This window comes from Protomyctophum bolini (genome assembly GCF_963924005.1).
Source record: "Protomyctophum bolini genome assembly, chromosome: 9".
Taxonomy (NCBI): Eukaryota; Metazoa; Chordata; class Actinopteri; order Myctophiformes; family Myctophidae; genus Protomyctophum; species Protomyctophum bolini.
Genome location: NC_137870.1, coordinates 6,424,071 through 6,437,633, shown reverse-complemented (window position 1 = coordinate 6,437,633; position 13,563 = coordinate 6,424,071). Strand labels below are relative to the sequence as shown.

Below are 13,563 nucleotides of genomic sequence, written 5' to 3'. Positions count from 1 at the left end.
ACGTCTGCCCCCCAAGCCCTCAAGCCCTCCCCGACTTAAATAACGTCAGCTGGTAAGTGCTTGGCTCCAAATGGTATAAAAGGGAATGAGACAGCACTTGGAAGATGATTCACTGCTCACTTTTTTATCTTGTGTCCCTTAATTGAAGTAATTATATGTCCTCCCTTCCATCTCCCTTTCAGAATGGTGAGAAATTGCAACTGTTTGTTGACATTAACCGCGATGCATACTTAAAATGATTGACGTTTGTTTCCTCATTCCCCTGGTAAATGCTATGAACTGTGGGTAATTCCCTGAGCCAAAGTCTGCATCAATGCATGGAGTTATTAAGGATGGAGGGCGGACCGGGAGCCACAGCCCCACCCCCTGCTATTCATTTCAATGGAAGTTGCCCAGTGGCATTTTGAAGCACCGCATTTTTTCGATTTGGACACCAACAGAATCAAGGACTGTCTAAAGAGGACGAGACGCGAAGACCGTACGGGCGACGCCATGTTGCTCACATGGTGCTCCATGGAAGGAAAGAAACATGCGCAGTTGAGACCAGGAAGTTGTACACGCTCAAATTTGTGCATGTACAACTTCCTGGTCTCAACTGCGCATGTTTCCTTCCATGGAGCAACATGGCGTCGCCCGTACGGTCTTCGCGTCCCGTCCTCTTTAGACAGTCCTTGTCCAAAATGCGGAAGGGCTAACGAGCGCTCAATGTTAAACCACAGCTGCGCGGGGTTTACCCTGTGCTAAATGCACATGCCCGGCCTGCAGTCCCTGCTTTGACCAGTAGGGTCGCGTGTGTGTTATTATCAAACATAAATACAAAACAAAACCCATCAGACTATATCCACATTTCTCAAAGGAAATGCATGATGATGTCACTACCTTTTGTACAAAGAGCCTGAGTGCAGCGAACACGTGGCGCAGAGTGGCGGTCGACTGGTTGATCTGGAAGAAGAGGAGGTACGTGTCCAGCACCTTCTTCATCAGCACGTTGTGACCATCGTCCAGCAACATCTGCTTCTGAGGGCCAGGAAGAGGAAGACAACACACAACACAATTAGAGGTCCATTTGGTTAAACAGCTGAAGGCTATACGGCCTGACTCACACCTTCACAGATCAACAGATTGATGTATAGCTGATGCATGAGACTTGTTTACTGATGCAAGTTCGCAATGCATTTCCAATGGGAGTCACATGGTTTGACACAACTTTTGTTGTATAGGGGAGGGGGGGGCAGTCGAAACACAGCCGAAAGCCGTACGACAAAAATGTTGTGTCAAACCATGTGACTTCCATTGGAAATGCATTGGGGCGGCCATGACACTTACCCTTTGTTTACATCTAGCATGCGTCAATGTTGTATGCTAGATCGAAAGGTGTGAGTGAAGCCGAATAATGAAGGATACTATTGTTGTACGCTGTGATGCTGTGATACTCCACTGCCACCAGGTGGCAATGGAGTATCACTGTACTCAAACATAGTTAGTTACAGTGAGTGAACAGCAGAACATGAATACAGGAATGTATGTATTGTGTATTAAATAGGTTCCCTCTTAAATAAAGTATTCAAATAAGTGTCAAATATCTCTATATCATTGCTATAGAGATAGCTCTTTTAGTAAACAGAATATATAAAATGTTTGTTCTAAATATGGGGTTCTCCCCAAATAAAATCATACAGGATAAACAAGTGAAACTGGAAGCGGATGAAGCAGAAAATAGAAAGTTGTTAACACTATAAAATTTAAGCTGAAGGAATATACTGTATCTTTTTGGGGTGCTCTCTTATGATCAAAATGGTTTTCCTGGCCTGAAAATCTATTTTCTGTTTACTAAAGAGCTGGAGAGACAGCGAGAGAACCATCACTCTCAAATAAATATATATTATATATTACACCCCCTTTAATGCATACTGTATATATTGTATGGATGTATGAATGTTAATCAGTCGTAGTTTCAGAAGACGTCAGTCGGTCAGACCTTGTGATGTTGGACGAACAGTCCCAGGACATCCAGGACCGTGAGGGACACCTCAGTGGACAGGTTGGCCTCGATGTCTGTGGGACACAGCGTGTCTCCCTCTGGGGGGACCTGGCCGTCTGCACACAGCGGTGGAAGAAAGGTAGTCGCATTGTTTTTACTTAAAGGTCCTACAACATGACATTCAACTTTTCTCTTCTATACACGTAAAAAATACCCATTTCCTCCTATATACAGGTTTAAAGTTTGTTTTTAGTTAACCCATTTTGACCCGAGATCAGATTCTAATGTGGTATCAGCCCATATGTCTTTGTCTATTGCATGTTAATGTTATGTTTACGTCTTTTCATTATTGTAAATTTCTTAACTTAGAAGAGAAGATAGATATTGAGAGGACCATTTCCGTCATCTTTTGATGGCTTCACAATAATACAAACATATGGTGTGCTGTGTGTGTGTGTGTGTGTGTGTGTACGTACCTGTCTCCATCATCTGCAGCAGCTTGGGGTTGGCCAGGGCGTTCTTCGCCCTGATGATGGGCATGGTCTGGGAGCGGGCGTGGCGGTGGCCGTCCCCTCCTGATGATGTCATCCTATGGGGGGACCAGCGGGTTCATGGGTCATTTGTACAGTTGTACAACATTAATGACTGCAACTGTTTTTTTAACTAAACAATGAATGCAAAAAGGAACACTAGGTTAAAAATGACCATTTCTTAAATCACAACTGTCTGAACAGATTGCACGCACGGTTTGAGTTCATTTAAAGGTATTTTTTTAAAAGTGATTAAAGCTGTTCTAAATCAGTGGTTCTCAAGGACCCCCCAGAGGTTCCTAACCTGACTCTGCCAGATGGGGGCGGTATTGAGTAACCATGAACAAATGTGTGTAGCAAGCGTCTTGGATCTGGCAGCGTCAGGTTAAGAGGTTCCAGGGGGTCTCCAGATAAAAGATTCATTCTTGTGGAACCGTACCACCGGCCCGTAACTCTGAGAGTGTACAGATGGAACCCAATGGACCCTTACAGGCAATGGTGTACTGTAAAGTAACTAAGTATAAAATTTCCAATTTTCAGTATTTTTACTTCTACTCCACTATACATCTCAGAGGCAAAAAGTGTACTTTTACTCTGCAACATTTATTTGAAAACTTTAGTTACTAGTTAAACAGCCCCATATACATTTCGGCCATTTGAAAATAGCAGATCTACAAGCTCACAATGAGTCTCAATGCACACATTTTGAAAACTTGAAATGGGACATTCTGCATGATTAGTAGGCCTACTTTTACTTTTGATAGGCCTACTTTAGAAGTACATTCTTATGCCAATACTTTTGTACTTTTACTCAAGTAGGCCTACATTTTGAATTCTGGGCTTTTACTTCTAACGGAGTAGCTATATTGCAGTATTGGTACTCAAGTACAAAATTGGAGTACTTTTTCCTACCACTGCTTACAGGTCCACATGGTTCCATGGGTACACTCTCAGCGTTAAGGGGAGCTCTCACTGATACCAAACTGGGGCTCCTTGAAATGAAAACGCCGAACAACCAACTGGTCTGGGATCTGTTCTGTGTGTTATCGAGGGGGGGGGGGGCTCCGTGTGAGCACAGGGGGAGAATGACAAAAAGACGAGTCAACCACAAACAGTGCTACTACGATACAGAGAGAGGGGCACATGCTGGGAGAAAGAATTACAGTAGAGTGCATGGATACAGTGAGTCACTATGGGGGCACATTAATGATGGATAATATATATATATATACACGAGATAATGAGAGTTTGTTTATGATACAGTAAAGCCAAGAGGTCACATTGCCCAGGTTACTCTGAGTGTGTGTGTGTGTGTGTGTGTGTGTGTGTGTGTGTGCGTGCGTGCGTGCGTGTGCCTTGATTCTAATCTGTACTCTTCAGTTAACCCATTCTGACCGGGCACCCATTTTGGTGTTGGCATCATGTTATGCTTTAGCTATTGAAAAATAGCAGATCTACAAGCTCATATCGCGCCACCGAGTGGCGCGATACGAGCTTGTAGGTCTGCTATTTTTGAAAAATTCGAAGAACGACTGACATTTTTAGAATCTGATCTCAGGTCAGAATGGGTTAATCAGACCAGTGTGTGTCCCGTGGAAACCTCGTATGAATCTGATCTCAGGTCAGAATGGGTTAACGTACAGTTACCCTGGGGGACCCCAGTCAACACCTGGTATATATATAGGGTTCAAGGTGCTGTAAGTGATATTGTTTTTGTTGGATTGCGTGTTAAATAGCTCTATATTCCCATAGTAATAATGTTTTTATAAAGAGTGTTTGTTTCCCATTCCCGGAGCTCTTCGGCTCCTTAGTAAATGTAATGTTCAGGTCTGCACACTAATTTCATCAAATCAGGAGTGAGACATCAGACATGATATAAGATATATAATGATATAAGATGAACAAGGAAAATTGGAAGTTATGAGACAATAAAAAAATAAATAATAAGAATTTAGGCTGATGAATGGGTTCTCTCCCCTGATTGGATGAAATAGGCAACCCGACTGAACGCTGGACCCTGTTAACAAACACCCTTATAGCAATGAATACTATATGGATCTTTAACCTTTCAACAAAAACATTTTTGTTTCAACCCTTTATTTATCACCTTTTTTTTTAAAGGACCACTTCACTACTTTTCATCTTCATATAATAGGTCCTCACTAATAATCATGATTTTTTTCCTACTCAGTCTGTGTCTCATAGGACGGCTGTGGGAAGTTTAGAAACCGTCTTCCAGTGACATCATCATTAGGCAGAATTATCTTTTAAAACAAGATTTCTATACAAAAATATTTCGATTTTCATTATCGTGAGAACGATGGCTTCCATTTTCGCATTGCAACTTTTCAGGACTAGAAAGCCTGCAGTTTCTATTAGCTTGTATTCCCCATCGATGATGTCACTGGAAGACGGTTTCTGAACTGCCCCACAGCCCTCCTATGAGACACAGACTGAGTAGAAAACAATTGCACCATTTTTTCATGATTATTAGTGAGGACCTACTGTATATTATATGAAGATAGGTTGAAAAGTGGTGAAGTGGTCCTTTAAGATAGATCCACATTTCAAACCCTTCATCAAACAAACTATCCTTTGGGAATGTTATACAGTTAGTCTCCCCGAGGGTGTTTGATTTATATATATTATAATATTATATATTCGAATATCGAATTTCACCTGTCGTTCCGTGGGAAATTCTAATACCCAATGATTGATGCAAAACCACGAATGCAGGAGAAATACACAGAAGACAAGCTATCGTTTTCTCTGCACTATATACCTGAATAATATATACAGTAGAATCTCCTCCAAAGTTTCCCCTTTAACTTCATGTCAGGTTCCGCAATTGTAAAAAGAAATACAAAGCCTTTTTTTTTTTTGCTACAGTCTGAGATCATTTTCGTCATTTATCCTTTAAACCAGACCAAAATATTATAAATTGCATTGGAATCTGTTAACTTCCGGCTGAGCCTAAAAGAAGATGTCATCAATATAGAAGCCTCCAATTGTTTAGGTCAGTGGTTCCCAAAGTGGGGTCCGGGGACCACAAGGGGACCCTTACCGGGTCTGTTCCATTCGTAACACTCTCAGAGTTAAATTAACAGCGCAGGTTGGGGTACCAAAGATGTGTACAACAGGCTATATATGCACACACGCCATTTTGTAAAGAACTTGGGCCACTTCCCTATGCGCCCTGGTGTTATACTGCTGATGCTAATGAAGGCTCTGTTCCATTCTGGTCAAACAGAGTCAGCCAGGGTGCTGCTGTTTGTGTGTGCATGTTTGGCTCCCCGGAAGCACTCTGCTATATATACACACCACAACACCAGTGGGTCTCAAAGTGTCTTTGACTGGGTTCCAAATGGACCCCATGCGGGGTCTGTAACTCTGAGAGTGTACTAAATGGAAACCAATGGACCCGTGTAAGGGTTATGGGGGATCCTTGAAATAAAATAAACAAAGTGAACCACTGCACAGCTACACACTAAACGGAACAGAGCCTATTAACCCATTCTGACCTGAGATCAGATTCATACGAGGTTTCCACTGGACACACACTGGTCTGATTAACCCATTCTGACCTGAGATCAGATTCTAAAAAATGTCAGTCGTTCTTCGATTTTTCAAAAATAGCAGACCTACAAGCTCGTAGCGCGCCACTCGGTGGCGCGCTATGAGCTTGTAGATCTGCTATTTTTCAATAGCTAAAGCATAACATGATGCTATAACACCAAAATGGGTTCCCGTTCAGAATGGGTTAATATAACGGGTAACACCTTTGAAGTATAGGGAAGCGTCCCCGGAAGTAGGAGGAGTCATTCTGTGTGCATAGTACAGTATAGCCCAATTAGCCCCATTCTCAGAGTTCCGTAATAATGGGTCCATTTGGAGCCCCCTGGTGGTGGAGCCCCGGCAGAACCCGGACGTTGAGAGAAGCAGTGATTTATTGATTACCATTGCGGGAGGATGCCTGAGGGTTGGGAGGGGTGGGGGTGCTGGTGGTTAGAGACCTTCAGGGTGCCATTGGCCTGGGTGGACTGGGCCAGCTTTACCGCCGCCGCTAGCTTCCTGTGCACGGGCCAATCACATCAAAGCTAGCGTTAGTTTCGTTTACTCAGGACGTGGACGGTCACCACCGCCAATCAGCATCGTCTCAGTGTCCGTTAAGCACAGCTGAGTCGGTCAGCGGTTTCAAAATGCATTCTAATTATAGGTCCTGGTCGAGAGAATGGACCTGTAATTTATGCAATGCAGTCAATCGATTAGACCCATCGATCTATAGGAGCAGAGAGACACATCATCATAGAAGTGAACACAGACCGAGGTCAGACGGTTCAGCCAAAGATGCAAAGATGAGAGAGGTTAGTGGAAGCCTTGGAAGTCCCCCTCCAGACAGACACGTTCTAAAGTCTGCTATGGTTCATGTGTTGTTTCACCCATTTTGGCCTGACCTCAAAATTTTAACAAAAATTCTTCGAAATCCTCCAGTTTTCTGAAAAAAAAAAATCACATTTTTTTCAAAAATAGCAGACCTACAAGCTCGTAGCGCCTGCTATTTTTCAATAGCTAAAACACCAAAAGGGGTTCCCGCCGAAAATGGGTTAACATGGTTTCACCACATGAAAAGTAAAATATATTAATATATAATAATACAACTTTCTCCCTCATTGAGAAGTGCTGGGTCTATGAATATTCAAATGTGCTCACCACCACTACTCAAAGTAAAGTGATCTCATCTGTCAGCAAGTGGCTAATTTGCAGTTTGGTTGGACATTACAAAGCCAGTATAACAGCCCCAAATATGCCCCCTTATCAAACTATATACCCGGGTTTAAAGTGGGCTATAGCCTGTTTTATACCCCAGAGTATATTCTGGGCTATAGTTCAGTTTATAGCCTGGGTAGCCCTCTTTAACCCAGGGTATAGTTTGGTTTGTGTGTGTGTGTATGTGTGTGTGTGTGTAGGGGAGGGGGGGTACTGTATATCAAAGCTCTCCCACTGCATTCAATCGATTTCCACCAGGTTGAGCTCGGGGAGCGCTCGTTTTGTTTGACTGACAACAAGGCTTTCCATGCCGACAGGAAGGCATATGAAGGCCTTATGATTGAAGCCTGATTTAATTAATACTTAGCCGCACACCGGCATTGCATGCCACAAGTAGCAGATATAGAATATAATATAGCTTGTACTGTAGATCTGCTATTTGCTGAGCACGACGCCGGCGAGCCAATGAAGTGAGCGAGTGCCCGAGCAGCGAACCAAAACGAGCGCTCCCTCCCCATGTCCAGCGACAGGGTTTTGAGCTCAGACTGGTGGAAAATCACTGACACTAAACTAACACCCTCCACACCTCCAGTGGAAGAAGTTGAAAACCACACTCTGTCAGCAAGTTCTGCACATAATCACAGTCTGTATAGTCAAAGCTGTGTCTCCCCGAAAACTGCAGAAAAAAATAAATGTTTTCGAGTGGAGGAGGAGGGGGACTTAAAGTTTAACATTAGTGTCATGTTGGGTAAAAAGCATCTTCAAATGCTTTACGTCATACTTATAGTGGAGAGGAGGAATATGAGGTCAGGACATTACCAGATATATGACCTATATTTCTCCTGGCCTACAGTATGTGTAGGATATTATTATAGATATGATTGGGGCTGAGTGATGAAATGAGGCAGCTCTGTAACACGTTAATCTCAACAAGCAGACGGCTCAACTCATCGCAGTCCTCCTGCCTGGAAATGACCGATGGAGCATAAACCAAAGCCAATCAACATAAAGCGTTTGCATCTGCATCTGCAAGCCAGTCAATCAACACAGCGGCAAAAGTCCCCAAAGCCAATCAACACAGAGCGGGGAAGCCATCCAACCAATCAGCGCGCTGGAGGGAGGTTGAGTAACGCACACGGCAGGATGGAATGGCCAGCCAATCAAACAGGTGGAAACAAAAGACTGGAGGGTATTATTACAAAGGGTGTGAAAAGCAACAGGCTATAGCACACACGCACGCACGCACACACACACACACGTACACACACACACACACACACACACACACACACACACACACACACACACACACACACACACACACACACACACACACACACACACACACACACACACACACACACACACACAGAAACAAAATATAAGGTTACGCACACAGTCAAGTCAATGGAAATGATTACTCATGTTTAGAGCTGCAACGATCGATTATTCGATTAATCCAAGTGTGTGTTTTTTTTGGCTCATTCTTTCAACTAATGAAATTGATTAAAGTCACTATTACTACGTTTATTTTATTCCCCAAATACAGATCTACAAGTGCACAGCAGCACAGTGCATCACATCGCGCTTGTAGATATTATGTTTGGTATTGTCTTTCAATAGATTTGGGGTTTTTTTTAACCCATTTTGGACGGGAACCCCTCCTGGTGTTTTAAACATTATGTTATAATTTAGCTATTGAAAAATAGCAGACCTACAAGCTCATAGCGCTCCACCGAGTGGTGCGCTACGAGCTTGTATAGGTCTGCTATTTTTGAAAAATCGTGAAAATATTTCACGATTAAATGGGTTTATAATAGAATAGGTTGAAATGGAGCAGTTGGGTTGACCGTTGCGCCCCTACACATGTGTTGCACATAAACAATAATGGAAGGACATCAATAATGTGACTGCATGCATGCATGCGACAGAGAGGACACACACCAACATGCCCTGCAGAGGGAAAGGGGCTTTACAACAGCAAGGTCACACATCATCTTTTTTCACTGTCACTACTGAGGAACAGTTGACTTTTACAGTTGTGTGTGTGTGTGTGTGTGTGTGTGTGTGTGTGTGCGTGTGCGTGTGCGTGTGCGTGTGCGTGTGTGTGTGTGTGTGTGCCTTTGTGTCTCCAAATGTATCCTGAATCTAAATCAGGCAGCTATAAGCTATAAGGGGGCCAAGAGACCCAGCAGAAGCAACTGAAAAAATAATATGAGAATGAGTTTGCTGTCTGTCTATCTGTCTGTCTGACTTGACTGACTGACAGACTGACTTTACCGACTGACTGACTGACTGACGGACTGACTGACTGACTGACTGACTTTACTGACTGACTGACTGACTGACTGACTGACTGACGGACTGACTGACTGACTTTACTGACTGACTGACTGACTGACTTTACTGACTGACGGACTGACTGACTGACGGACTGACTGACTGACTGACTGACTGACTGACTGACTTTACTGACTGACGGACTGACTGACTGACTTTACTGACTGACTGACTGACTGACTGACTGACTGACTGACTTTACTTACTGACTGACTGCAGTCATTCCTATTCCCTACCTAACTTTAATGAGAGCCCACATCAGACAGACAGACAGACAGACAGACAGACAGACAGACAGACAGACAGACAGACAGACAGACAGACAGAACGTGTAATCCCCTCTGGTCTGGTCTTCCAGATGAATGCTAAGTGGCTCTCAGCCGTGGTGTGTGATAGGATATAGAGACAGTGTGCAGCAGTATGTGTTCAATCCCTTCCCCTCTTGCCTCTTTAGTTGGCTCACGGCTCAGGAGGAAAAAGAGGGCTAATTTAATTAGCTGGGAGGAACCAGAATCCAGGGGAAGACAGACTAGAGGAGTCTGTCCGTGCCAACGGGCCCGGCTCCAGCAGGCTACGCACGCACGCACGCACGCACGCACACACGCACGCACGCAAAACACAGACACACAGACACACACACAGTGTCCGCACCCCCATCCTGTGCTTGCCAACTATGACAGTAAAACATCCAGCAGTGCTTTGGCTGTAGCCAGCAGGAGATCTAGAAGCCTCAACCTCCACCCTCACCTACTACTACACCCACACCGACCTCCACCTCCACCCCCCCGCTCCTCTTCCTGTCTTGAAGCTCTTCCCTGGCTGTGTATGTGCAAACGCATACAAAACACTTATTAGCGTTTCTGCTTGACTGTCTGTCTCATTTATCTGTGTGTGTGTGCGTGTGTGTGTGTGTGTGTGTGTGTGTGTGTGTGTGTGTGTGTGTGTGTGTGTGTGCGCGCGCGCGTGCGTGCGTGCGTGAACACACATCCATACGTTTGTGCATTCATGTGTACACAAAGCCACATGAATAATGTATCAGGTGTGTGTGTGTGTGTGTGTGTGTGTGTGTGTGCGTGTGTTACAACCTTTTCCTGTAGCATGCATATGTAGAGATAATAGGCTGTTCTGGACTGGTGAATAGAACAACAGTGTGGAGAAAACATCTGTATGCTTCCCCACATGTATGGCTCTGTGACAGTGTGGAGAAAACATCTGTATGCTTCTCCACATGTACGTATGGCTCTGTGACAGTGTGGAGAAAACATCTGTATGCTTCCCCACATCATGTATGGCTCTGTGACAGTGGCAGGAAACTCACCGGGCTATGTGGCGTTTTCCCAGGAACCGGAAGTGCTGAAGACACAGCCTGTAAATGGACGAGAAGAGAAGAGAAGAGAAGAAAGAGAAGAAAAGAAAAGAAAAGAAAAGAAAAGAAAAGAAAAGAAAAGAAAAGAAAAGAAAAGAAAAGAAAAGAAAAGAAAAGAAAAGAAAAGAAAAGAAAAGAAAAAATTAAAGAAAAGGTCATCTCAAGTGGGGGGTTTTGTTGGACGGAAACATGGAATAAAGCAAATTAAAATCCCATGACTGGAACCTTTTTATTTTTTCTTCCTTTTTATCCCACGATTTTCTTAACCCTTTTGTTCCACCCGGTGCCAATGATGACTAAGCTGTGATCCTGGGCGCTATACTCTCCCTCTGCCAACCTGGGGAGAGCACTGAACTGAACTCATGATTCCGTCAATAAATGAGGAGTTAAGGAGCTTCTTATATCGCCCGACAGGGGGGGGGGGGGAGTTTCCCCGGTTGGACGTAGCACGTGGAAGGAACACGTTATTTCCAACCAGTTCCTTTCCCCTCCATCAGGAGCCTCGGCTGACCAGGGGGAGGCAGTATAGAGACCAGGATTTCGTAAAAAGCTCTGGAGTCTTAATTGTTACTTTTCATTGGTTGTAATATTTATGCGTAGACAGACATGACCACTTTCAAGCGTTCCTAGTATTTTAGGCACGTTGTTGTGTATTTTACAGTATTTTAGTGTTTTTTTACATTGTGGCGTTGATACTTTTACATAACAAACAAATGTCAGTACTAAGTACTTCTTCCATCACTGGCAGACGCTGCTGACACACAGAGAGGAAGTACAGACAAGCTAATTTACTGTGCCGAGAGAGTAGACAGAGTTCTCCTCCCGATGGTGGCAGTAATCGCTGTTTTGTTTCTCTCAACAGTATAAGAACATTAATCCTGAATCCATTTTCTCACCGGCCAGGGCCAAGTTTCCTCTTCAAGTCTCAAAGCTCATTCATACTTCATTGTGTGCCAAAGAAAACTGGTTGTGTTTTCAACTGGGGGGAAAAAAGCCTGTAGTGTTTCTGTGTTATTGTGTCTTCAGCGACAGGGGTTCTCATTAATGTGAGGTCTGGGGAACCAATGGGGTCCCGCAGCTAAATGATTGATAGTTAGGAACCAAATGGACACTTGCAGTTGTAGCGTTTTGTTGGGGCGAGCGTCGGGTCCCAGTCAGGAGAAGCAAACCACGCCTACTTTATTTAGGAGACCATTTGTGACTAAATTTGACTGAGGGACTGCCATTGGATTTTTTGGAATTTTCGTTTCAGGGAATCATAGCTTCAAAATGACATATTGGTTGTTCAGTTTGGCCCACCAGTTTTGGAGATATGGCTTATAGAGTAATGTCTTGCAGAAAACAGCGAGTTGAGAAAACAGGCTTGAAATGTTCACTTCTGTGGACTCTAACATTACACCTAGCTACATGTTTGGGCATTTATTTCATATTTACATGTCGATTTCAGCTCTGACACTTATTTCAGACATGCTCTAGTATGTGAAGAGTCTGCCTGTGCTATTAACTCATTTTTTTTAAATGGTGAAAAGCTGTAATTTGCGGATCCTTGGTACGAAATTGTTTGAGAAACACTGGCCTAATTATGCACATGAAACTCGGGGGTCCTTGAAATAAAAAAGACTGATAAAAACAGTGGACAAATGATGCTATGAGGAGCAGTGGAGCAGGGTGTGTGGAAGGAACACTACTCACTCCAGGATGTTGAAGAAGTCTGATATCTCCTGGTGGATGGCTCTGTGCCAGTAGGACACCAGCACGTCTGGAAGAACAATTAACACACAGGTTTCACCCACTTAGTGGTTAAAAACAAATTCAAGCTTTTCTCAAATGCATTAGAAATTAAAAAGTACTTTTAAGAATAAGAAGTAGTGAAAATAGCCGAGCTTGTAGATGTGCTATTTTCCACAATATTTATCTGTGGAACCGAATCAAACACAATCTAATGCCTCAACTCCTATATACCAAGTGCTTGTGAGGGTGGCGGGTCCCCAGTTCAAGTAGGATACTTTTGGGGGGTCCCCAGTTCAAGTAGGATACTTTTGGGGGGTCCCCAGTTCAAATAGGATACTTTTGGGGGGTCCCCAGTTCAAATAGGATACTTTTGGGGGGTCCCCAGTTCAAATAGGATACTTTTGGGGTATAATGTAATTGTGGGCGTGTCTAACCCTCAGAGATGGTCTTCATGATGTGCAGGAAGCACATCAGCAGGCTGCGCGTCTCCGCCTGGTCCAGCTTGTCACAGCGGGAGCCGTAGCCAATCAGCGACTGGGGCCTGGCGAACTGAGGACAGAGAAACATGGCGGGTTGGAGGGTTTATTCTGATATAGCAGCACAATCAAAAAGAGACGACTGAATCCCTTAACCCATTCTGACCTGAGATCAGATTCTAAAAATGTCTTCTACATCCTGACAGTTTTCTGAAAAAGCTACGTTTCTATGTCAAGTCGTTCTTCGATTTTTCAAAATAGCAGACCTACAAGCTCATAGCGCGCCACTCGGTGGCGCGCTATGAGCTTGTAGATCTGCTATTTTTCAATAGCTAAAGCATAACGTAATGCTAACACCAAAAGGGGTTCCCG

At 43.8% G+C, this 13,563-nt stretch overlaps 1 protein-coding gene across 1 annotated transcript in view; it reads right to left on the bottom strand.

The window, feature by feature from the left end:
- dock10 (dedicator of cytokinesis 10) overlaps window positions 1–13,563 on the bottom strand; it is a 95,224-nt gene that overhangs the window by 18,827 nt on the left and 62,834 nt on the right. The window contains 7 exon segments of the mRNA XM_080771955.1: window positions 880–1,017; window positions 1,979–2,097; window positions 2,458–2,570; window positions 6,469–6,582; window positions 10,937–10,984; window positions 12,677–12,743; window positions 13,150–13,264. Of these exon segments, the coding sequence (XP_080628081.1) occupies window positions 880–1,017; window positions 1,979–2,097; window positions 2,458–2,570; window positions 6,469–6,582; window positions 10,937–10,984; window positions 12,677–12,743; window positions 13,150–13,264 (714 nt within the window).